This window comes from Lacerta agilis, chromosome 2, assembly GCF_009819535.1.
Source record: "Lacerta agilis isolate rLacAgi1 chromosome 2, rLacAgi1.pri, whole genome shotgun sequence".
In the NCBI taxonomy this organism is placed as follows: domain Eukaryota; kingdom Metazoa; phylum Chordata; class Lepidosauria; order Squamata; family Lacertidae; genus Lacerta; species Lacerta agilis.
In genome coordinates, this window is record NC_046313.1 from 74,134,470 (window position 1) to 74,159,701 (window position 25,232).

The following is a 25,232-nucleotide window of genomic DNA, read 5'->3' on the forward strand; positions in this document are numbered from 1 at the left end:
GGTACATTCCGCTCACATTGGGCACTGGCGAGGCATTTTTTGCTTAATCAATGTCTTCCATGAGCTGGAAGGGCACCTTAGAGCACACTCAGCACAATCCTTGGGCCACATCCTGCCCGCGAGCACATGGTGGGCGTGCTCTTTTTCAGCGAGGCTTGTTTGCCGTTACTGATTGAAGGATGCCAGGTTGAGTTGAGTTCCCATAACAACATGTATTACATTCCGCTGATTAAGTTTTACGGGTCTCGTGCAAATAACCATGTAGGAAATGCAGTCCGGCTTTAGGAACAGCAAATCTGTCATCATTTGTTACCTTCCTCCCTTGTATTTGGGGCTCTGAAGCATCAATTGCAGCTTCCCTTGAGAGTCAGATTGGAAAAATAACCCAGAGCCAGAAGACCACAGTTAACTACTTGTTTATTACATTGACTTCAAGGAACATAAATTTGCATAACGTAACAGATACCAAGCTGCAGGTCATGAAAAGGTTGGCCGTTTTACAGCATTTAAATTTTGGAATTGTTTCCTGCTAGTAGAGAGAAACGCCCATCAGCCTCTGGAAACTGTGCACAGAGAGAATTATAGAAATGCCAAAAGATGAAAGGCTTTCCCCTCATAGTTCATTGTTTCTGATCTTTCAGCAATTTTACCAATGCATTTTCAAGTTTTTCTTCCTCCCTTCTTAAATGGTGAGATTTAAAGCCTTCTTTTTTAAATTAAAGTTGTGGGCTCTTGGAAGACTTGAGGTTTTGTAGACTAGAAAAGTATCATAAGGACTTGTATGTTATAACAAGCAGGAAATCTGCAGCTGAAAAATGGTCTGTTCTGTTTCCCTGCTACATTTTCACCCTAATTGTGAGGAGAGCTTAAACACAGCCATTTGGGGCTTCTCTTCCAATTATTCTGATACTTTCATAAATTTTGATGCCAAATTCTGCTTTCATATTGAGATGAAAATCTAAATTAAGTTTTAAACAAATACATGAAATCTGGAAAAATGTCCTGCAGAAGTTTGCTGGAGTATATAGCAAAATATTTCAAGAAGAATTCAAGTTAGCTGGGTAGTACTTTTATTTCAAGTTTGGTTTTATAAAATTGTTTATAAATATTTTAGATTAGCATTCTTTTCTCTGGATTGTGTCAGATAGTGTTGCAACAGGGTCATATTCGGATATTGTATGAATACATTTTATATTTCCCCTTTAATATTGGCATAATTTACAATCCTTCCAGTATTTACTCTGTCAATAGTATGTTTGTGAGGAAGGTATTCCAGCCACTGGCTCAAATAATATTAATTAATTTTATAATAATTAAGAATTCTAATTTGACCTTAATTTTTAATTAATTCCTGCAGAAGAGCTTAAACAATTTTACAAGAACTATTTTTAATAAGAAGAATAGAAGAGCAAACTGGGGAAAAAACACAATTTAAATTCTGACAGGGTTGAATAACAAAGAGTGTTATATAAAAGCAATTGCTGTCTGAGGATAATTTATTTTTTTAAAATAATTTGAGTTCTATTTTTTGCTGTTTAGGAGTAAGATTCAATGTAGAGTCACTTGTGCAGCAGGGCTTTCCTTTCATTTTCTCTCCCTGAATGTCCCCTAAACTATCTTGGGGGGTAGGTTCTGAATGGGGAGAAGAAAAATCAGAAGTTCCATTGTTTAAACCAACTGCCAGTTGAATTTAAATTCCATGAACAGGCAGACATTGTTCAATGTCACCCTATAAATTTTTCACTATCTGATTTCCCATTGTAAATGAGCACATCATATCTAGGAACACAAACGGGATATATTTTGTTCTTGTTCCTGTAATACTGGGGTGGGAATAATTCTGACAGGTTCTTTTAAGTGACAGAGCAGTACTACAAGAGTGATCTCTTTGGATGAGGGTGTTATAGTCTGATATGATGCTGCCTCTGTTACTTTCGTGCATCAAGACATGTATAAAAAGCTGATAAGGCTTTAACCAAGACAGCTAAATTTATTGGAGAACTTAAATGTTAGATTTTCTTTTTTGTCCTATAGCTTTTAGACTGTGGTGATATTAGTTGTCTTAATACTGGGTATTTGGAGATGGGAACAAGAAGAAAATGCAATGCACTATTGTAAGCTATAATTAAAATAAGAGGAGATGAAGGACATGAGTGGGGTACTGATGTTTCAACCAAAGGGGGCGAGCATAACCAGTCTTTAACTTCCTGTTCTATTTTAATTTATAGGTTAGCTGAATCATCGGTGGATCTGAACCTTAAATTGATGTGTTGGCGGTTAGTGCCTACTCTTGACCTGGAGAAAGTTGTGTCTGTGAAGTGTCTTCTCCTAGGAGCTGGTACGCTGGGTTGTAGTGTAGCCAGAACTTTGATGGCAAGTACTGAAGCTACTCCACATATTCAAACGCTGTCCCATTATTTTGTATAAGTATCTATGAAGCAAAATAGGTGTCCGATAAGAGTCCTCCTTTCTTCCACCTGTTCATGGGATTCTCTCTGACAGCCCCTACCCTGGAGGCTCAAAAGTGTGCTCCCACAAGAGTTGTCAACATGCAGGAAGCAGGCTGGGCCATCGTATCCTTTGCAATGAGATGTACAAAATTTGCCAAACTATACCTTAACAAACAAACACTATCTAATTAAGGTGCATATAACGCTTCTGCAAGGGTTTGGAAGGGAAACGGTTTCTATCACTTGGCTGCATTATTTGGTTTTTAGCTGTATTTTTAGTGGCATAGTGCAGCTTGTGAAATATCAACCTGAGTCCTGAGTAAAATCCTGGGATTAACAGAAATGAAACATAAACTGTGATTAGTGCTTATCTTCCATTCTGCTCTTCTATTTTACTTTTGCTATTAGTTGAAATAGCATAATTGTTCTCAAAGTGTGAGATGGATTTCTCTGAGAAGTCATTGAATATGGAATTAGCACACAACTGACCACACTTAGTGTGTGTCCGAAGGATGGGAACACAAGATCGGGCCTTTTCTGTGGTGGCTCCCTGCTTGTGGAATGCTCTCCCCAGGAAGGCTTGCCTGCGGCCTTCATTACATATCTTTAGGCACGAGGCAAAAACGTTTACAACTAGGCCTTTGGGCAATTAACAGTCTATGGCCTTTTAAATGTGTTTGTGGGAGAAGGGTTATTGGTTTGTTTTTGTATGTTATGTATTTTGTGTTCTCATTTTGTGATTTTCTTTTGTTGTGAATCACCCTGTGTCTTTGGATAAAGGGCAGTATACAAATTTAACAAATAAAAAAGTAAAAAAAAAAAAAGATTAGTGGTAATTATTGCCTTACTCAAAGAACTATTTCATTGCTTGTGGTTTTCCACTCAGGGATGGGGAGTCAGGAAGATCACATTTGTGGACAACGCAAAGATTTCTTATTCCAACCCTGTGCGGCAACCACTCTATGAATTTGAAGACTGCCTCGGGGGTGGGAAGTCCAAAGCACTTGCAGCAGCAGACAGGCTCCAAAAAATATTCCCTGGAGTGGTGAGTAAAATGCACTGAGATGTGATTTAATGATCAAGACACTTTATTAGTTTCAATAACGGCCTAGGATTTCTTCTCATGCCCATTCTACAAAAGTAAACTAAGCCACAAGGAAATAATTCTGATGTTACGGTGACTGACTAGCTTTGACAGCTAGTCATTTACATGGAAAAAGAACTGCAATTAAACCTGCTTGAAGCAATCAAAATAAAAGCAAGGCACAAAGGAAGAGTTTAGGAAAAGTAAACGGAGCACTAATTTAGCTGTGCTTAGTTCTTCATCAAAATAAAGTGACAGAGGAAAAGTGTCATTTAGCACAGAGTGTTATTCACACAGCCATAAAAATAATCTCTACCACCATACCATTTACAGTGGATGCTCGGGTTGCGAACATGATCCGTGCGGGAGGCACATTTGCAACCCGCAGTGTTTGCAACCTTCAGCGCCGCGTCTGCGCACATGCGGGTCGCGATTCGGCACTTCTGTGCATGTGCAAAGCGTGATTTAGGAAGTAACCAGTTCCAGTACTTACAGGTTTCGGCGCGGAGCGCAACCCAAATAAATGTAACCCGCAGCGATCACAACCCAAGGTATGACTGTATAGCAAATATAGGGCATATCTGCCTTATTAGAGACCCTTACTTGGAATGCATGCAATTGCAGACTTATAATTCTTTTTGCTTGAGAGTAGACATACCAGCTTACTATTTCAGACAGCAATTGCAGGGAAAAAATATTACAGTCATACCTCGGGTTACGGCCGCTTCAGGTTGTGTGATTTCGGGTTGCGCACCGCGCTGAACCCGGAAGTAATGGAACAGGTTACTTCTGGGTTTCGGCACATGCGCAGAAGTGCTAAAATCACGCTTTGCGCATGCACAGAAGCACCAAATTGCACCACGTGTGTGCGCAGATGGAGTGGTGCAGGTTGCGAACGCGCCTCCCGCACGGATTGCATTCGCAACCCGAGTATCCATTGTACATGTTGGCGGAATCCAGTTGATCTTTCTAGTACGACTGCTGCAACGAATGCATCTGCTAATGGCTTCTTCAAGCACGCACACACACACACACACACACCAAAAGATATGTTGGGGACTCAAGAACTGTCTAGGACAGATTTTGGGGGACAGGGCTGCAGCTGAGAGGGGAATTGGCAAGAATAGCATGCCTCCCCATTAACTGGTGTCCCTCCTTGGACCGAAAGCCTTTTAACCCAAGCATCAGCTTTCCTCAAAGAAAACCTGGAACTGGAACTGGAGTGTTAAACCAGGATGCCATGCAGCAGCATGAAGTAGAAAATTCAGCACCTTCCTAAATTTTATTTATTTGTATATTTACATATCAGACCATTATATTAGGATGAGGTCCAACCACATAAACAGTAGGCAGCCATGGAAAGATGGAAGAAAACTAGCCCTACAGGTGTTGTCTGAAAGACTGCACTGTGTTATTTGGGGTTGTATTCAACACTGCGTGCACTAAGTTCTGCTTGTGTAACAGGACTTGCCCTTCCTCTGCTCTCCCTGTCTGCTGCCAAAATCTACTCTAGAGGATCCCCAACCCTTTGGAGTAGATTTTTGGGGGTGCACACGGGACTGGACAGGAGAGGGGAAGCCCCATTATGCAAGTGGAAGCCGGTTGCACAAGCTGAACTGTTGGACACAAGGCTTTATTTATATAAACATTTCTGCCCCATCAGTTCACTCCTCTGGGCGGCAAGAACAATAAAATAAATAATAAAACCGGTCATAATTAGGCTCTGTCTGCGCTAGACATATGGAAACTGTTTCGATTTAACAGTTTCATTATTGGTTTTTATTGCAGTTGGAGCTTTTTAATTAGTCTCACAACCGTCTCACTTATACCAAATATTTCTCCATTCGTAATTATTGGCAGCTTTTACTCAACGGAACTAAATTTCTCAGCCTTGTGAATCCTCCAACTCACTCCCTGTGCACTGGTTTTGTTGTGTAATCAACAGCCGCCTTATTTGTGCTCTGCTTTTGGGATCTGACTGCTCCATTTTTGAGGGGCTACATATTGTAACTTCCCTAAATCTCCTAATCATGGTTGGAGTATTAGGAGTATGCTGTGCGCTTAGGCGTTCCCCTTGCATGCTCTGAATTCTGGTAATGGCCTTTGACTGGCCTTAACCGTCCAGGGGGGTCCTTTGTCTTTTCTTTTTTTTAACCTTACTCAAACATCTCAACCACACTAAACGCCCCACCCCCACCCCCACCCCCACTTGTGTGGGCAACAATCCTTAATAGATCCACTTTGCCCATCTTTCAGAATCACTGTGTTGGATACAACCACCTGTGTTTTTTAAAGGTGCTATTCCATGCTACTGAAAGATTCTCTGCCATTTGAAATAATACAGTATGTTTTTCTTATGCCATCTGCTGGTCAATAGGCTCAACTACACAACAAATCTGAGCTTTGTATTAACAAGATCTTATATGCAGTCTTAGGTCACCCTGTGTTTTTAAATGTGTGGGTTTTTTAAAAAATGAAACCCATTTGCCAGTTTGTACACACAAATAACAAGGTTATTTTTGAAGTACTATCTTCTTTTAACTAGCAAATCAGAGTGTGCTCCGTGTACTGAAATACTGTTTTGACATGTGCCGCATGTAATTCACTGAACCTGAGTATGGATGCTGCTGGTGTACCTCCCAGCCCACTGCTCAGCAGCTTCCCTGGCCAAGCTGCCAGAGGTGTTCTTGGAAGTGGTTTTGGAGAATATCTTCACTGTGTGTGCTGTGACAACAGGGCTGGTCTCTGCCTCCAGAGACATAGGAATCCAACAGTTCTTGAATGCTGTGGGGGAATTTCTTGTTGACATTGTTGATGCTTCTGCTGAGGCCCTACTCTGGTTTTTGCTGGCTGTTTTGTTTCCTGTGGAGGGCATGTGTTTGTGCCCTGGATAGAGGTAGGTGGGTGGTGGGTGACAGGCAGAACACAGTGAAAAATTGGCAGGCCATTCAAAATAGCGGGGGTATGTAGCTAGTAATGTCACGGGCACCATCCTGTTAATGCCCTTGGTAGTGATGCTGTAGTATAGCAGACAAAAGAGCCGGGGTTGCTGGTGTGAGAACGGCTGTTTTCTGCTGGAAGGAAAATATGGATTGAGTGCATACAGGGGATAACATCATCTGGGTAGATTAGTGGCAGCAGAGAATTCCATCAGGAAAACTATAGTCTCTAGGAAGGCTCTTAATGTTTACACAAATGTATGGCTTGCTTTTTGTTTTTGTTCAGTGAAGGCACAGTCAACTCTGCATTAAATATTCTTAAAACAGCTGTCCAGTAATAGGGTACCTTTATGAAATGGCCCTCGCTCTCTTTAAAGCAGCCACAACTGCAACCCAGCTGTGATTCTAAATGCAGATGAAATATTCCATGTTATGATGATTAAAATGGTTCTATCCTCCTCAGTATTGCAATTTTGCTGGCGCCCGCTGGCTCAGTTACATGAAATAACCAAACATATTAACAAGTGGGTTTACCTAATTATGGTTAAAAGTTGTATTCTGTGTGAAAATATGTGTGTTCCTCTTTTCTTTCTGCTTCATTTTTTAGAATGCTGAAGGTTTTAATATGAGTATCCCAATGCCAGGTCACCCAGTAAATTTTTCTGACGTCACCTTGGAGCAGGCCCACAAGGATGTGACACAACTGGAGGAGCTCATTGATGCCCATGATGTCATCTTTTTGTTAATGGACACCAGGGAAAGCCGGTGGCTTCCTGCTGTTATTGCAGCCAGCAAGAGAAAGGTATCCTACTTCATTAGTATCCCAGAGGCCATGATGTCAGTGGCTCATTGTAGTCTGTGGTGGCCATTCAAAAGCATTTGCAGTTGCTGTTTTAACACGAATCAAACTCTTCAACTGCAAACTTTCCCCAATGACTTAATGCTCTTAGCTATCTTCTGCTTGGAATCTCCCTCAGACTGAAACAGCTTAGTTGTCAGTGTTAAAAAATAGTGCGACATGCTCGGTTCCATTTGCGCATTAGAAGTTTTCAAACTATTATAATCACATTTCTGGCTGGCTTTTATGGCAAGACCCTGTGTATATATCCTAATATTTTGAAGGAGAGTGGTATCCAGGAACATACCTCTGCATACTTGCCTAGCAAAGGATAATGTGGATTGCATTAAAATTAAAAAAAATTTAAAAAAACATTAAAATATATATGGTAGCTTAGAGTTTTGATCTAGTCTGCTGCTGCTTCCGGTTTTTTTTCTCTTTTAATTTTGTTTTTGTAACTTTAATTTGGCTTGTAAAAATTGAATAAATATTAATAATTTCTTAAGGTACTTATGTACTTCTGCTTATAGCCTAAGGCTATAATCGCCTTCTAAATGCGGCCCACAGATGGTCTGGGAATCAGTGTGTTTTTACATGAGTAGAATGTGTCCTTTTTATTTAAAATGCATCTCTGGGTTATTAGTGGGGCCTGCCTGGTGTTTTTACATGAGTAGAATGTGTGCTTTTATTTAAAATGCATCTCTGGGTTATTTGTGGGGCATAGGAATTTGTTCATTTTTTTTTCAAAATATAGTCTGGACCCCCACAAGGTCTGAGGGACAGTGAACCAGCCCCCTGCTGAAAACGTTTGCTGACCCCTGGCCTAAGGGTAACTGTGGTCTGTTGAACACTAAGGATGCTGGCAACTGTATTTGTTCTGTCAGGTTGTGGCTTTTAGTTTCCGTCTTCAGCAGTTTTTACCACTAAGAAAAGAAAAGAAAAAAGAAAAGAAGTGAAGCTTACATGTGTTTGGGAATAGCTACTGAAGACCTGGAGAATTATCTGCTTGTTTTTTCAGTCTGTAGAAGTACTAGAGGTGGAAATCATCAAGCTGAAATAAAAATAGTTTACAGGCTATGTATATGATAATTTTGAAATGAAACCTGTGTAGTGTCAGATGAAATGATGTAATGAAATTATCAGAGTACAGTGGCAGCCTGTGTTACACACACGATCCGTTCCGGATCACGCTACATAACACGGGCGTGCGTAATGCAACCCCCCCCCCCCAAAAAAAACCCGAAAATCTGGAAGTAGCGTGATTTTAGCGCTTCTGCGCATGTGCGAAGTGCACAGAAGCGTTCTGCACATCTGGGGGTCGCGTGCAAGTCGCGCGTGCTCCAGTAACGCTTCCGGGTTGCGGGTGTTCTTAACTCAAACGTCTGCAACCCGGGGTGTGCGGAACCCGGGGTTCTACTGTATATAACTACTATACTTTTTGTTCTTGTTCTAAGCTTTGTTGAAATAGCAAGATATGGGCAAGATTCCAAAGTAGATAACAGGATGGGTCTCTAAACCTCTCTCTCTCTCTCTCCTGGGTTTGCAAACTCATCTTAAGTCAAGGTATAGAAGCGAGGTTGGAAAACTGGGATTTAGCCATGGAGTTGTATCCAACTATCCCACAACAGTTGCAACCAGTGATGCCAGTCAGTTTTGGGTGCTTTTCCCTGTCTCCCTGCAGTAGCTGCTTTCCTCCCATCTGATCTAGAACATTCCCCAGCACTCTGTAGTATATTTGGGACAGGCATGAAGGTTGCAGGGAGGAAAGGGGAGTTGCTGAGAATAGCTTCACTCCCTTTTCTACTTAAGGAAGCCTTCAGTCTTCTGAACGGTACCATTGGATACAACTCATAGTTTCCAATCTGGGTTTTCAGTTTGGATTTACACAGAATAACGATGGCTTCCAGAAAGGAAGGAAAGGAATCGCAGTGCATGAAGGTGATGAGGGAATATGTGTGTCTGAGGCTCCTTCATGTAGCACAGGGGCAGCCAATGTGTTTTCCAGATGTTGTTGGCCTCCAGCTCCCATTATCCCTTATCAATGGTCACCCTGGCTGTGGCGGATAAGAGTTAGAGTCAAAAGCATCTGGATGCCATGTTGGCTACCCATGATGTAGTAGCATTATTAATAACTTAATTTGTCTATCAATAACTTATTTTGTAAACAATATTTACAATATATTGCCATATGTCTGTAATTCATTTCTGTAATTTTTACCCCATAATAAATAGGTTTTCGCTTGTTCACCTGCAATTTATTTGATTATCACTTTCTATACTTTTCTTTGTTTTGTACAGCTGGTAATCAATGCTGCCCTGGGATTTGACACCTTTGTTGTGATGAGACATGGACTGAAGAAGCCAAAGCATCAAGAGGTGGGCGATTCTCCCTGCAATAATCCTTCAGCTTCAGCTGATCTTCTGGGATCATCACTCTTTTCAAATATCCCTGGTTACAAACTTGGTTGCTACTTCTGCAATGACGTTGTGGCACCGGGAGATGTAAGTATAATTGATGTGAATTGCAACTTACTGTGTTACTGTATTTTATAGTTCTTGATTTTTAATACAATCTGTCTCTGCAACCTTTCAGTGTTTATTATTATTATTATTATTATTATTATTATTATTATTATTATTAAGAATATCACTTTAAAATCATTATATATATTCCCCCCCCCCCGAGAGCACAGTGGGCCATTTATTAGCATTCGTTTTAAAAGATAGCCTTTAAAACGTTTTGTGCAATTACGCAGATGAAAAGGACTTGAAAGTATAACATTGTGAAAGCTGCATTCCTTTGTAGTCCACCAGGGATCGAACATTAGATCAACAGTGCACTGTCAGTCGACCAGGATTAGCCATGATAGCAGGAGCCCTTGCTGTGGAATTAATGGTATCCATTTTGCAGCACCCAGAAGGGTAAGTCATAATTGTGTGGGTGGAGTCATGTTTTCACAAAACATTAATAAAATTAATTAATCAAAATAATAATTTAGATGATTAATAAACGGAACTAAATACATCTCTTCCCCCCCCCCTTTTTTTATTAGTGGCTATGCCATTGCCAGCAGTAGTGATGACAGAATGAATGAACCTCCCACCTCTCTTGGGCTTGTGCCACATCAGGTTAGTAAACCAGAAATAAATGCCGTTGGCTTGCTATGTCCTGATATAGAAATGTGTCAAATAGACCCACTTGGCATATAACAGCACTGAACCCATGGCTAAGCATAAGTATGCGAGCATGACAGTATTCACAGTAAAAGTTCTGGTTTCTTTGCACCTCCCTTGATCTGGCTGCTGCTGCGCCACCTGGAGCTAAGCCAAGAGTTGCCTTACCAGTGCGAATCCAGGTTGGGATGTGGTATGTCTCCCCTGGAAGTAGTGAGAGGAGAGGGGATGTGGTCTGTGGAGGGTTCTGAGGGCTGCCCTTGAGCCTGAGGTTCACCCCATCCCCTTACAAAAGATTATATCCAGCTAAATTATTGCACGAGGAGAATAAATGTTGCGTCTGCAATATAACTTCTTCCTCCTCCTTTGCCTTATTTGAGCCCCCTCAGCTGTCCCTAAATCTGCTTCAGAGGGTTGGAAGACACACCCCACAAAGCAGATTTGAAGCGCATTGAGGTGGAGGGTTAAGTTCTGCTGCACTTACAGGAGACGTTCTGGGCATGCAATGATATAGTTGGATGTAACCCAATATCGTTAACTAGTTCGATCCACTTGCTATGACATCCAGCGACCTGTATATGCAAGAGCTTTCCTTTTTAATTCTTGGTAATTGAACTGATTATTATACTAAGACTAGTTTTTAAAAGTGGAATTACTATTGGGTTTTTATAGTCGCCAATGGATGCTGCCTTTTAAGTGGGCCTGACAATTCTCTTGTTACTTGTTAGTGCTGTTAAAGTTTTCAGAACTACCCTTTTGCTCTTTTCAGCAAGGAAATAGATAGAGATAAGACTAGCTTGTAAAAGCTAAGTTGTACAAAGTGCTAAGAAATCATCAGGGTTTGTGTGTGTGTGTTTGCTTTCAAGAGTTGATTGTACAATAATGCATAGTTGCACTGCAACATATTATCCTTTATGGTCAGTTCTTCTTTTTTACTCATTGTTTTCACAAATGCTTTCCTGCTGGCTAAGAAGATGTAACACTATCCCACTTCTGTTTGCTGATACCATATCCATTTAGAATTAGGAGGGAGAGCTTTCTTTGTGCCAGAGCTCTCTCTTCTTATGCTTATCTGAATCAGGACTAATATAGGCGGTGGACCAGAAGCTAATTAATTCAATCTTTTCCTCTCATAGTAGTATTTTTCTTCTTGTCCTTTAAGGTCTTCTTGCTGTGAAGAGAACATTCTTCTCTGAATGTTTCACAAACTGGACACAAATGCACAGAACAATATCACAAAAATTATTAGTAAAATTATTTCCTTTTTAGCAGAGAATTTAAGGGTTGTAACTCTGAACCTTCTGTGGCAGAGATTTTATTTATTTATTTTATTTTATTTTAGTTTATTTATTTATTTATTTAATTATTTCATTTATATCCCACCTTTTCCTCCAAAGAGCTCAAGGTGGCATACATGGTTCTCCCCCCCTCCCACTCAGTGTCGTGTAGTGGTTAAGAGCAGTTGACTCATCTGGTGAACCGGGTTTGATTCCCCACTCCTCCACATGCAGCTGCTGGGTGACCTTGGGCTAGTCACACTTCTCTGAAGTCTCCCAGCCCCACTCACCTCACAGGGTGTTTGTTGTGGGGGAGAAAGGGAAAGGAGAATGTTAGCCGCTTTGAGACTCCTTTGGGTAGTGATAAAGCGGGATATCAAATGCAAACTACTCTTCTTCTTCTTCTTCTTCTTCTTCTTCTTCTTCTTCTTCTTCTCATTTAATGCCCAGTAAAACCCTGTGGTGTAGGTTAGGTGGAGAAGCATTGAGCAGCCCAGAGTCACCCAGCTTGAAAGCTTCATGGCTGAACAAAGATTTAAACCCTTATCCCCCAGGTTGTAATCCGACACTCTAACCATGACACCGCAGTGGCCTGGATGGGTTTTAATTTAGTATTTAATTTTTCTTTTTCTTACTACATGCCCTCTTCAACATCTTAATATCAGCTCAGTTTATTCTTTGCCCACAGTTTTTGCTTCAGAATAAAATACCCACAGTTGTTTTGATAATGTTTTGTTGTTGTTTTTAAAGATTACAAAGCAAGGTAGATAATAGTCTATTTAAAGAACCAGTTCAATAATTTTGTTTTCTTTAAATACACTTCAAAATTAAAAGGGGACATCCCTCTTGCACTGGCCATATTGGTGCAGGGTAAGATGTAGGTAACATAAACAGTAGCAATATATCAAATACTGTGATTGAAGTAAGAAGGCATATGTCAAATTCATATAGGCTGGTTTTCTGAATATATACTTTAACACAGTCATGTTCAGTCTGTTACTATTTATATAAGTATATTCTTAAAATAAGCTGGTTTATATACTGTAATAGTACTAGAATACTGTTCCAGTTGCAAAAGAATCTGACCAAGGATACCATAATTTAAATAACAATGGACATGTAACTAGTGAGTTCTGGAAGGTACTACAGTTTGCATCATGCAGTTAAAAGATTCAAATATGGTTACAAAAAAAGACATTTAGAATTGAAGTGTTTGATCCTTTACTCTTATAGGATTGGAAAAGATTTACAAGGATTTGAAAGATCTGTGGATGCTTTATTCACAATCAGATTAGCAATTGAACTGCTATAAACAAATACCTGTAAGAACTGGTCCCATGCTCCATTCTGGATTAATGACTCTGCTCAATCATGGTGTATTGGTTTTTTTTAAAGAAAATGAAACCATGCTTTTAAGAACACACAGATGTCAGCCACAAAACTCTTGCTTCTGTGCTATTACTGTTTTAGCCACTGAGGAGGAAAGAGATAAAACTAAGAAAGGTGATCCCTTTTATTGGTCCACAGGATCACATTACCTTCTTTGTTTTTCCTAAAGGGCTTATTAAAGCTGGCCGGCTGACTGGAAATTTCAGTTGCACACAAAACTTCTGTAATACACAGAATTGGTTAGTATCAAGCAGCAGGAAACAGAAGTGTGTGCACCTTTTCCATTTCACAATGGCTGCAGAGAAAGAACCTGAACAATACATTCAGTAGCAGAGTCGTCATGCTTTATTCTTTTCTCTCTTCTCTCAGTTGTTGCTTGCTGCAGTCAAGAAGTTTCAACTCCAGGTGGTGCTGTTTCTGTATACAGTGAGATCAAAATGCACGCTAGTCCTCCTACCTGCACAAACCAAAACATATCATGTGCCAAGTCAGTTGCAGCAGAAAGGCCTGTTGAAGTCTGTGTACTTGTGCCACAAATAATGGGCATCTTGGCTGTACTTTCTTCAAAATATGGTGCTTGCAAAACTCAGCCAGCAAAATAATTAATATCATATTGCTGCCAATCTCTTTGACTTGCAGATTCGAGGGTTTTTATCAAGATTTGATAACGTCCTTCCCGTCAGCCTGGCTTTTGACAAATGCACAGCCTGTTCTCCCAGAGTAAGTTTGGTTTTTAACGTAAACTGTTTCCCCCCCCCCTCAAAACAATGCTTCTGCTTTGTCACTGTTGCGTTTTTCTACATGCAAACCTTTCCTTTATTTATTTTGAGATGTGTTGAGCATTGTGCTACTAACTAAACCTTTCTTAGCCAATATAATCTTAAGTAATTTTCTACCCTCCTTTAAATATGGAATTTCCAAGTCAGTTGTCTTAAATGAAACATCTCTCTTTTACCTGTACAAGGTGGTGAATAATATCTTCATTTTTAGCTGCCTCATTACCACCATCTCTCCTCCTTCCAAAGCCAGAATTTGTGTTGGCAGTGGTGGCAAGTGGGAGTGCGGAAGGCAGGAAGACCAAAAGTAGCCAGAGTCAAAGCCAGTGCTAGGCAAAGCCAACTAATTCTAGTTTGGAAGCCACCTTCCTCCCCGCTGAGGGCAACACTTGTAGGAGAAAGAAGCTGACAGGCCGTGCAGCCATCCTGGATTGTTTGCAAGCAAGAATGCAGACAGTTGGGGCTTGGCTGAGAGCAGACTGAGATTGTTGGTGCACCCTTCGCCCTAATAGATCAGGATCCATGGTGCGTCACTTTTTATTTTATAGAAGTGGGCCCTTCTCCCACTTCCATGTCTCAGTTGATGTAACATGTACCTTCTTCCAATCCTTTCCAGTGATTGATAGTGCTTGCAGCTAAGTAGAAATTGTCAAGTTTGTTGTTAAGCCACTTTGGATAAGCTTAGGAATGTGGAAACCTCTGTGGCATGGATCCTTTCCTTATCCTTTCCTTATCACTCTGGAAATGGCAGACATTGAATGTTGCCTGGAAAGAGCCCGTCCCATAGCTTCTTTCCCTGCTCGTTTTGTTCTAGTTCCTAGGAGAGCAAAAGTTAGTGTGGAAAGGAGCTCTAATGGACTCCCCTTGGTCCTGTGCTTCTGTTGTTTCTGGAAAAGCGTGGGGAAGATCATGCACTACGGCAGTTTCTGCACTTCTAAGATGTATTCCAAAGATGCCTGCAATCTGTTTGCTGAAATCCGCCACTTTCCCCTATTGGCCTAGCCTGAAGCTCAGGGTGAAAATGAGCTCAGTACTAGCCAAAATATTTTTCTGTCTGAGGTGGAACCCAAACCCACTACCCACTTGGTAGGGCTTATACTTTTATTATTTATACCCTGCCCACCTGGCTGGGTTTCCTCAGCCACTCTGGGCAGCTTCCAACAAAGATTAAAAATACATTAAAACATCAGTCATTAAAAACTTCCCTAAACAGGGCTGCCTTCAGATGTTTTCTAAACATCAGATAGTTGTTTATATCTTTGACATCTGATGGGAGGGCGTTCCACAGGTCGGGCACCACTACTGAGTAGGCCCTCTGCCTCTGCCTGGTTCCCTGTAACCTTACTTCTCGCAGGTAGGGAACCTCCAGGAAGCCCTTAACGCTGGATCTCAGTGTCTGGGCAGAACGATGGGGTGGAGATGCTCCTTCAGATATTCTGGGCCAAGGCCGTTTTAAAAAATCTTATTGCAACTTTCAGATATCAATTTCTGCCTTTATCTACCACTCGCTCCTTCTGATTGTGCCCCCGAAGGAGGCTGATTGACCCTTACAGCTAGCTGGTCCCAAATGAACTCTTTAGCTGCCCCGTATTCATTTTCTCCTCTCACGCCCAGAAGCCCATTCCTTTTCTTCTCCCTTAATCCTTCTCTATCATACTTTGGCAAAATAAATGACACATACATGCTAACCAGAGTACACTATGCAAACATGCACCAGTGTAATGAATTATTCCCATTATTTGGCTGCTTCTTACTCAGAAGTTTGACATTTAGTGTAGACTAAATCAAACATACGTTCACAATCAGCCTTTGAGGCTTTCTCAGTTCTACAGCAGTTTTCTGGGGTAAGTCCATGTTTAAGCAATCACCTTGACTGGGATATATTGCTGTGAATGCTGAGTAGGTCTGACTCATAATCTGGCTCGCACATTAAGTGCTATTATTTCAGTCATGCCAGATTCATTGCCGGCATTTCTCTTTAATTCCAGAAAACAACAGCACATCCTTCATACGCCAATTTTAAATATCTAAGGCCTTCCAAGGTGGTTTTGGGGATTGGGTTGGGGTCAGGGACGTAGTATAAGAAAGGCCTTATAAAAACATGGAGCCTTTCCTGCTATAAATTTGCCTGTTGTGATGGAATGCCAGTCAGTCTTGCTAATATAACTGCTGTACTTTGTCAAGGCTACAAGAACCTTCCTGACATTTGCTGTTCAAATTCCTCATAACATATGAGAGCATGAGCTGTGAGCCAGGAAGCCTCTGGTTCAAATATTACTTCATCTGTGAACACATTAAGAGGCCTCAGGCAAGCCGCCATTGCCTCAGTCCCAGTCCCTCCTCCTCCTGCTGTGTGAGAATTAGCTTGACTGATAAAACTGAAACGATAGACATGCTTTGATTTTCTTTTCCATGCCCCTGCCCATGGAAGTAAAATGCAGATGGAACCTTTTCCCTGTTTCAAGTTTCTGAAAAAAAATTGGGAGGGATGGAGAGAGATGTGTTAGGAAATGATTTCCTCATTGTGGTCATTTTAAGAGTCCTGCTTTACATAAACAGGTTTGATGATTTAATAAAATCTGACTTGGGTTTTAACAGCTGTGCTATTCCCATAGTGATCACTTTTCATGTGGTGAGAATATTAAATTACTTTTTTTCTGCTGAAGAGGTTGCTTCAAGGGTATATGTATTTCCTTACAGTATAAATGTAACATTTATTTACATGTTCAGCTTGAATTTTTAGCATCAAAATATGCTATGTTGCCTCATAGGATCAAGATTTCTGATGCCAATGACAAATATAACTACAGCAGTTCATTTCTGTACACTTTCCCCTCTCATTAAATTATCCATAAAATTGTCACAATTTCAACATTGACATTCTCCATGTTTCTGGCTGAAAGTTTCTTGGTGCTTGAAACTACGAATAATTTCTTAAAACTTTTTTTTTTAATGATGCGATTTTTTAAAAATCTTGCATCCATTTTTTCAGTATAGATATACAACTGAGAAGATATGAAAGGACCTTTATAGGCATCTTATTCATACTTATTCAGTTCCAGAAATTACCATGTTTCTTTTAGTATTCATGTTGCAACTGTGTCAGAAAGAGAACTGAACAATCAAGGTCCAAGTTACACTTCTGTCAGATAGATTTTCAGCTCCATAAGGTAGCCAATGAGGAATTTTGAGATGTCCGCTGTGAAGCCAGTTCCTTAATTTGGGCCTGAATTTGTCTTCCATAATCACCACCCTTATAAGCAGTACAACTGTTATGACTGGGATGACAAACAGCTGCCTCTAAGATTAGTGATCATGTGCAACCACTTTGGTGATTGTCAGGCCCGTCTTAGAGGGATCAGCCGCCCTGGCGCAGCGATCCCTCGGCGCCCCCAGCCTGCCGCCTCACCGCCCGCCTCCCTCCCGCGCTGGCCGCCCCTCGGGAGGGGGGGTGGGCGAGCGGGGGATGAGGGGCGTGGCGTTGGAGCGGGCGCTCGCGCTCCGGCGGGCGGAGGATGATGGGCAGGCGGGCGGGCGCTCGCGCACCGGCGGGCGGGCTGCAAGCCGGCCGCCCTCGCCTCCCAGAGCCCCAGCTGGAGTGCTGGAAGGTCGCGCAAAGCCCCGCACCGCTCCAGCGCTCCAGCTGGGGCTCCGGGAGGCGAGGGCGGGCGGCTTACAGCCCGCCCGCCGGCGCGCGAGTGCCCGCCTGCCTGTGGGGGCGGGGGTGGATTGGGGAGGGGGAGCCCGGTATGCCGGCAGGCTCGCGGGGGCGCCCCTGGGGTGCCCAGCGCCCTGGCGCGCCGCGCCACCGGCCTCTATGGATGAGACGGCTCTGGTGATTGTTGCAAAACAACGTAGTAGGTATACCCAAGCTTCATTTGTGCTAATGCTGAAGAGTGTTTCTGGACTGTTCATCAGGAATAACTGCAGCTTAATCTCAGCTGCTTAACCAACCATATATACATCGCCACCATAGAGTAACTGAAGCTAATTGAAGGCATCCTTTCCTCTCTTTTTTAAAGGTATATCCTGAATTCAGTACTAGTTTCTTTTTAAAAAGAAAATATGATTTAAAAAGAGTGGTTTTACACATGAGGCTAAAGAATCAACATGTATCTATACCGATGTCTTGTGAATCTTTTGAAAAGTCAGTAGGCAGAGATACAACACAGATGGAATCACTACAGTGTGGTTTGGTTATTTAAAGCAGTTATTAAAAAAAAAACTACACCAAAGAGATATGTCAAGCATAAAAAACCCTGTGATATCACATTTCTGAAAGTGTGAATAGTAAAAAGTAGAGCACCATTTCACAGTGCTTCAATATTGATAGTGCTTTGAAATTTATTTGGCTCCTTATCAGTGATGGTACAAGGGACTGTAGGGTTTATTTGAGGGAATTCTTAATTCTTAAGCTATGATTCTAAACATAGCTGTTTGCATGTAAGTTCAGTTGAAATTAGGGGTGCATACTTCCAAGTAAATGCATTCAAAACTGAGGTGTGATGTCTTCTATAGCATGCTTGATTTATTGTGCATAAAACATTGGGAATTACCAGTTAATACTGTGCTTAGAAGTTGAAGGCTCTATAGTTCATTTTTAAGAGTACTTTACTGCAAAGGTTGCTTGAAAATTTTCCACAGCTTAGGACATGGAGGCTGTTTCTGTAAAGGGAACAGTATTGGTATTTTTCCCAATTGCAGGGGACTTGGAAATATTGGCAGCCTGTATGTGAGGAACAATTTTTGTGGTGCTCAAGATGCATTTATCCAGCATTTAGTGGGACAAAAGAAGAGTTAATGCTTCTTTGTGCCTACATGAGTGAAGATGGAAGAAAAAGCGGCATGTAGGTCAAAACGATTTTGCCTTCCAATTTAAGGCACCCAAGTTTGTTGATAGGCAGAAAAAGGCTAGCTAAGTTTAAAATACTGGAAGGTCACTTTTCACCTTCCGCAGACTAATACTGATGTTTTTCGTAGCTCTTATAGCCAAAATAAAGATCTAGGAAATACATGAAGTTACTACCTCCATGGATTTCAAATGTAACATAAGAACTGAATTACTCATACAAAGCCACTTAAGAGAACAAAGGCTTTGCAGCCTGAAAGAAAAGGAACTGTTATCCCATACTCTCATTCTAGTCAGTTGGTTGGGGGGGGGGGTTGCCTGTGCTTTTTTGAAAAGAAACACAGATGTACTTTAAAAGCCTTGGTTTAAAATGAATTCTCTGTAAAATGGTCCTTGACAACTTTCGATCATGTGTCATTTTGCACAGCTGAACTATCTAACAAATAGATTTGGTTCTTCACTCTGGGCATCTAGCCACTTATCCACACAATGCAACCCTAGCTTTGTTTCACAGTGAAGACATTAATTTGAGTGCTTTCATCGTGTTTTAAAAAAAAATGGCTGTCCTTTTTAAGACCTTGCGGGGACTACTGGGACCTGGTTGTTGATAGCCATCTTAGTCTGCAGTTTATATATATATATATAAGGTCTTTTTGCAGTGTAATCTTATGTATGGCAGAATATGGCCTGGTCCCCAGCCTGGGACACGAAAGCTGGTCACATAATTTTAAAGTGGTAATCTCATCCTAAGCAGGAAGAACATCTTGGCTTGTACGATTATGAGTTTTACTTGTAAATAGGAACAATAGTCCTGGTTTGGCTGTAATGCTAAACTGTAGTTTAGCACTACGTGGAAAAAACATTCCCTTTTCTCCACTGAGGCCATGAGGAAAAAAATCAGAAGCATCTGCTTTCTTGTAAGCTTAACCACACTTGATATTACATCTGAACTGGGATCTGTGGTAAGTTTAAACTGTGCTTTATTGAAACAAGCCCAGATCAGTAACCACATTTGATCGCGGTCAGACATAACGACAAACTGCAGTTAATTTAAACTAGTAAATATATGTTTCTCATCCCCTTGCAACTGGGAGGGAGGGGAGCATGCAATCCAGGGGCTCACTCAGGTTTGTTCACAGAGTTAATAAACTATGGTTTAGCATTACAGCCAAACTATATAAAGCAAGGAATATAGTAAGACGCTCCTATGCTTAAGAAAATGGCATATTATGAAGGACACTGTAGCCTATGAAAGGGAATAGGGAATTAATTTATTGAACTTTGCCGTCTTACATTATATGTCTTTGTTTCTATTTAGCCTTTGAGTGTTCATGTTGTTGGAAGATACATTGAGACCAATTTATAGTGAAAGGCAGGGTAGAAATGTTGTTTGTTTGTTTGTTTGTTTGTTTATAAATGAATGAATGAATGAATGAATGAATGTTGCATGCAAAAGTGCACAGGGGAAGCACAATGACCAACATTGCTTTACTGCAAAGCAGCATTGGGAGAAGACAGTTTGGCACAGAAAAGAAGTAGGGGGAGGTTTCTTTTAAAATAATAGTAATAATTTTTTTATTCATTTTCCACAAATAAAAAAAAGTTACAACATACTTACATTGACAATATTGATATATCACATGTCACAACACAAATAAAAAAATATACTCCTATCTTTCCTCACTTGTTTACATGACTTCCTCAAATCCCTCTTTGTTGACTTTCATTATAATACATCTTTAGCAGTTTTCCAAATTCATTGTTAAACTTTAAAAATCCTAAAAATAATTAACTTCTTTTTTATCATCTTCTATTTTTACTACCATAATTTTTCATTTTTGCTATTTTCATTATAAACCTAAGCCAGAACTTACTTCCAAAATCTTTCCAATTTTCAAATATTACAATATTTTTTTTAATATAGTTTAAATTTATTCCAATCTTCCTCCACCATCTCCTCCTTCTGTTCGCGGACTCGTCCAGTCATCTCATCCAGTTCCATATAGTCCAACATCTTCATTTGCCATTCTTCTATCGTCGGAATGTCCTGTGTTTTCCAATTTTTGGCAAGCAGTAGTCGTGCAACTGTTGTCGCATACAAAAAGAATCTTCTATCTTTGGGGGGCATTACTTCACCAGTTATTCCAAGTAAAAAGGCTTCTGGTTTCTTAATAAATGTATTTTAAAATATTTTTTTCAATTCATTATATATCTTTTCCCAGAAGTCTTCTACCTTTGGACATGTCCACCACATATGATAGAATGTTCCTTCTTTCTCTTTACATTTCCAACATTTATTATCATATGAATGATACATTTTAGCTAATTTTACCAGTGTTAAGTACCATCTATACATCATTTTCATCATATTTTCTTTCAACACATAGCATGTGGTAAACGTAACGCCCTCTGAAGTAGGTGGAGGTTTCTTAACCCCTTTCTATCTAATTCAACATCTGATTATTGTCGTCATCATCAAGAAATCTGAGAAATACGGAAATTAGGGTGCCTAGAATTGGAGAACTGGGAAATATGGCAGCTGTATTAGAAGGACACACATGATTCTAGAACTGAAACCAATTCTCAAGGGTCTTCCAGCCAAGAAGAGCAGCTTTTCAAGGGCTGCAGACAGAACAGCGTTGCGGGAAAGCCCTGTTCCATTCATGGAAAGAAAGTTACTGGTATGATCCAAGCCATTGTTGAGTGTGATACTGCAAGGAGTGGAACAGATAAACAAAGAATCCAGTTTTAGCAGATGAGTAACACACTTCTGCTCCACAGAACTTAAAAGCAATTTATTTATTTATTTAGTTCTGAGACTTTAAAAAGCTTTCAGATACGTAAATTAGATAAGTCATTTATGTTGTTGGCAAACGTACAGAGATAGAGATTATGAAAGTTAAACCTGGGATTGAGAATTTGGCTGCTTTAGCTTCTATATACTGTGTATATATTTCCACATTTCTAATTTGGAAGGTATTTGTCACTTAGGGCTTTCTTTTAAGAACTTTGAAAGGGGAAGATCACAGTTCTTTCCTCTCTGTTCTCCTCTGTTCTTTTTTTAAAAGAGCAAATCCTTTGATAAATCTTTTTCTGGCACAATGTTACATTAACATCCTTATGTTGTTAGGAACGTGTAATCTAATTCTCTTTAATTAAAGCTGGAAAAGGTTTCATTTCAGGCTTTGGAAAGTGGTATTCCGTTAGGGGGAAAATGAACTGGTATTGCCTTAGAGGTGTAGTGTAAAAATCACTAGCATTGTTCTCCCTATAGGTAAAGGGGGGAGGAAGCCCTCCAAAGTATTGCATAGACGGTACTATTATGATATAATAACAAGAAAATAAACCTCCCCATAGGCATTTTTGTGATAACACTTTGGTCAGCTTATAGTAAAGAAAGGGGAACTGTGATGGGAGTGGAGTATTTTGGGCTGAAGGAGAAGGGTGGTATCACTTTGTACAGTACTTGTTTACACCAAATGACACCTGCCATTTTACTGCCCATTCACTTAGTTTGGAGAGATCCTTTTGAAGCTCTTCACAGTTGCTTTTTGTTTTAATCACCAGGAAGAGTGAACATTAATTAAAAAAAATTAAAGTGGACCCAGTGCTGCAGAATCCAGAGGAAAAGTTGAGAGCGTTGCTTGCGAGACCCTCACACTTCTTGGGGGCTTGTACAGGCAGAGCTGCTAAAGTTAGATGAGTGCTGCATGTTTTTAATCCACCCAGAGTGGATGGCATGAAACTCTTTTTCCATAAGAATAATGAACAGAATAGCCCTGCCAGGAAATAGGGCCAGCATATGGCTCTCTTGAGAGTGTTGCAAGCCAGAATGACACAAATGAGTGATACTTGAAACTTATAAAGAGCCTTTCAATCCAAAAGTGGAAACTGAAATGAGACAAGATGGAGGAGAGAAGCCTCAGTGCCTTGGCCAGATACCTTTCTGAACACGCCATACAGTAGGCAGATATTTCTGCTTGCCATCAATCATCACACTGCAAAAATAATCCGCTATGCACTTCAGTATTGACATTTATGAGCACTTTTACTGTCACTAGGGAATAGACCAAACACTTTCATATCACTGCACATCTTCTTACTGATATCAAAACAACAGTCTTTCATAAAGATGGATTAATAACAGGAAGCTTTTATAGTTGCCACATCCAAGGGTATTTTCTTCCATACACTGATTGTTTTTATTTAAAATAGTTATTGTAGGAAAGTGAGGAGAGAGTTCTACATTCACAGGTTTGGGTACTGCAGCCAAAAATGATGCCATAGCTGACTTGTGGTTGGTAACTCTCCAAGTATTTCAGCATAGACCTCCCTATCTTCTCTCCCTCCTGCTCCCCTATTTCCTGTTTGCACCTGGCCTGCAGTCTGTTTCACAAGCTTTATTTTTATTATTGCGTTCATAAAGCTATGTAGTACATTTATAACTACAATAAATATAGATGCAATTTCATTTCTGCACTTGCGTATTCTCATAATCATTAACGGTGAATCCAACAAGTCAGTTGCCAGATTTAAATTTTTCAAATTGTTTCTGAGGCAGAGGGTGTGGTCTGTTGAGATTTGGCCTAGCCGTCAGGATACAGAGCATTTCCTGGCTGTCTCACTCATTCCGCCTGTGATGCTTCCTGTGCCTTTCACAGCTTCAGTCTCTTCCTATGGTCTTTTCCCATGGCATCTAGGTCTGCCATAATTCCAAATGCTTAATAATTGCTCAGAAAACAACATTCTTTTGTATTCGCCCACATATGTTGGGCGGAATAATTACCTTGTCAACAAATCCCTTAGTACACCGTGTGGTGTGTGGCATAAACAAGAAAACTGATCAGATTTTAACAAGCGGATTGAGCACAAATCTAGCACAAAGTATACAGGCATGTGGAAATTACCACATCTGGTTTTGATTCTGATGCTGTCTTCTACATAATAAGAGTAATTTTCAAGAACACATCCTCTAAGAGAACTAGGTTCTGGATTACAGACCTTGCAAGCTAGATCCTATCAGTCATAGAACTGCGGAGTTGGAAGGGACCACGAGGGCCATCTAGTTCAGTCCATATTGTGACTCGAACCCACGACCCTGAGATTAAGAGTCTCATGCTTTACCAGTTTAGCTTATCCAAGGATAGTGATAATGTCTTCTTTCCCTTGAAGAGAGTGAAACCTCGAAACATGGCCATTTACCTTCCTAGTAGCCTTATCTTACCACCACCACCCGCCATGCTATTGGTGTATTGGGGGCAAAGCGGTATGATTGATTAGGTGCAAAAAGAACAAATGGATTCTTTATTGACCTGACAAATTGTGGAAGTATTTTTTTTGGGGGGGGGGATGTAAACCATTTATATTTGTGTTGAAGTAATGTAATATTCAGCTAGGAAGAGTCTCATCTCCTCATTAGCCTTGAAATTGTGAAATATCACTATCCCATATTTTCCAGCAGGAAGTATTGACATGTGTTTTGATTCAATATAGTGTTTCATTTTCATAGCTTCTTCATTCAGCTGCTAGATTGAATCACCTCACTTGCTCTCCAGTTCCTCAACTACTTTGATATACTAGACATACCGGTAAATGGTAAAGCATTCTGGGTGGTATTCGGTTCACTCCTTCCGTCAGTGCAATGTCTTCCGGCTGTGTAACAGAATTTCTTTTCCCCTTCCCCCTAAGTCTGTTCTGGGGGTTGCCCCAACCCTATGGAGCAGATTTGGGGAAGCTGCATGGTGCACAGGGAGGCAGGGTTGTATTTGAGGGAAGCAGTTCCATGTGGTCTGAGAGATAACCTTCTCTGCTTTCTGATGAAAATTTCCCACCTCTGAAGCAAGTGGCCTCTCAACTTCCATAATCCCCAGCCAGCATGACCAGTGTTCAGGGATGCTGAGAGTTGTAGTCCAACAACATCCAGAAGGCTGTAGTTTTCCCATCCCTGCTTTAGGAGAAATTCCCAATTCACACTAGCAGGTATTTCCTTCAAAATTTCAACAGGGGAGGAATACCGTATATACTTGAGTATAAGCCTAGTTTTTCAGCACACTTTTTGTGCTTTAAAAGCTGCCCTCGGCTTATACTCAAGTCAACCATTCCTTAAGAAGTGTACAAGAACGGTGGTTCTTTACTCTCCCCAGGCAGCTTGTTCCATTCCTGAACTGCTCACATAAATGCAAACTTTAGACCCCAGAAGACAGAAAGCCTATCAGTTAAGGAAGTATTAAAACCCCACAGGTGCTCACTTTCCCTGGCTCCTGCTTAAACAGGACAGGATCCCAGCCTTCTCTGTATAACACAAGGGAACATTGCGCTGTGAGTTAAACCACAGAGCCCTAGGGCTTGCTGATCAGAAGAATGGCGGTTCGAAACCCTGCGATGGGGTGAGCTCCACAGCAGCAAAGGAGGAAGAGGAAGGAGCAGCCCAAAGGGCTGCTTTGGGCTGCTCGTTCC

At 40.8% G+C, this 25,232-nt stretch overlaps 1 protein-coding gene across 2 annotated transcripts in view; it reads left to right on the plus strand.

Annotated features, from left to right (window-relative positions):
• The window catches only part of ATG7 (autophagy related 7), an 89,266-nt gene that overhangs the window by 11,663 nt on the left and 52,371 nt on the right, over positions 1-25,232 (plus strand). For both annotated transcript variants that reach the window (XM_033140776.1, XM_033140775.1), the window contains exons 10-16: positions 2,229-2,373; positions 3,337-3,495; positions 7,081-7,275; positions 9,610-9,813; positions 10,118-10,233; positions 10,365-10,440; positions 13,791-13,871. In XM_033140776.1, coding sequence (XP_032996667.1) covers positions 2,229-2,373; positions 3,337-3,495; positions 7,081-7,275; positions 9,610-9,813; positions 10,118-10,233; positions 10,365-10,440; positions 13,791-13,871 — 976 coding nt within the window. The remainder of the gene's footprint in view (positions 1-2,228; positions 2,374-3,336; positions 3,496-7,080; positions 7,276-9,609; positions 9,814-10,117; positions 10,234-10,364; positions 10,441-13,790; positions 13,872-25,232) is intronic.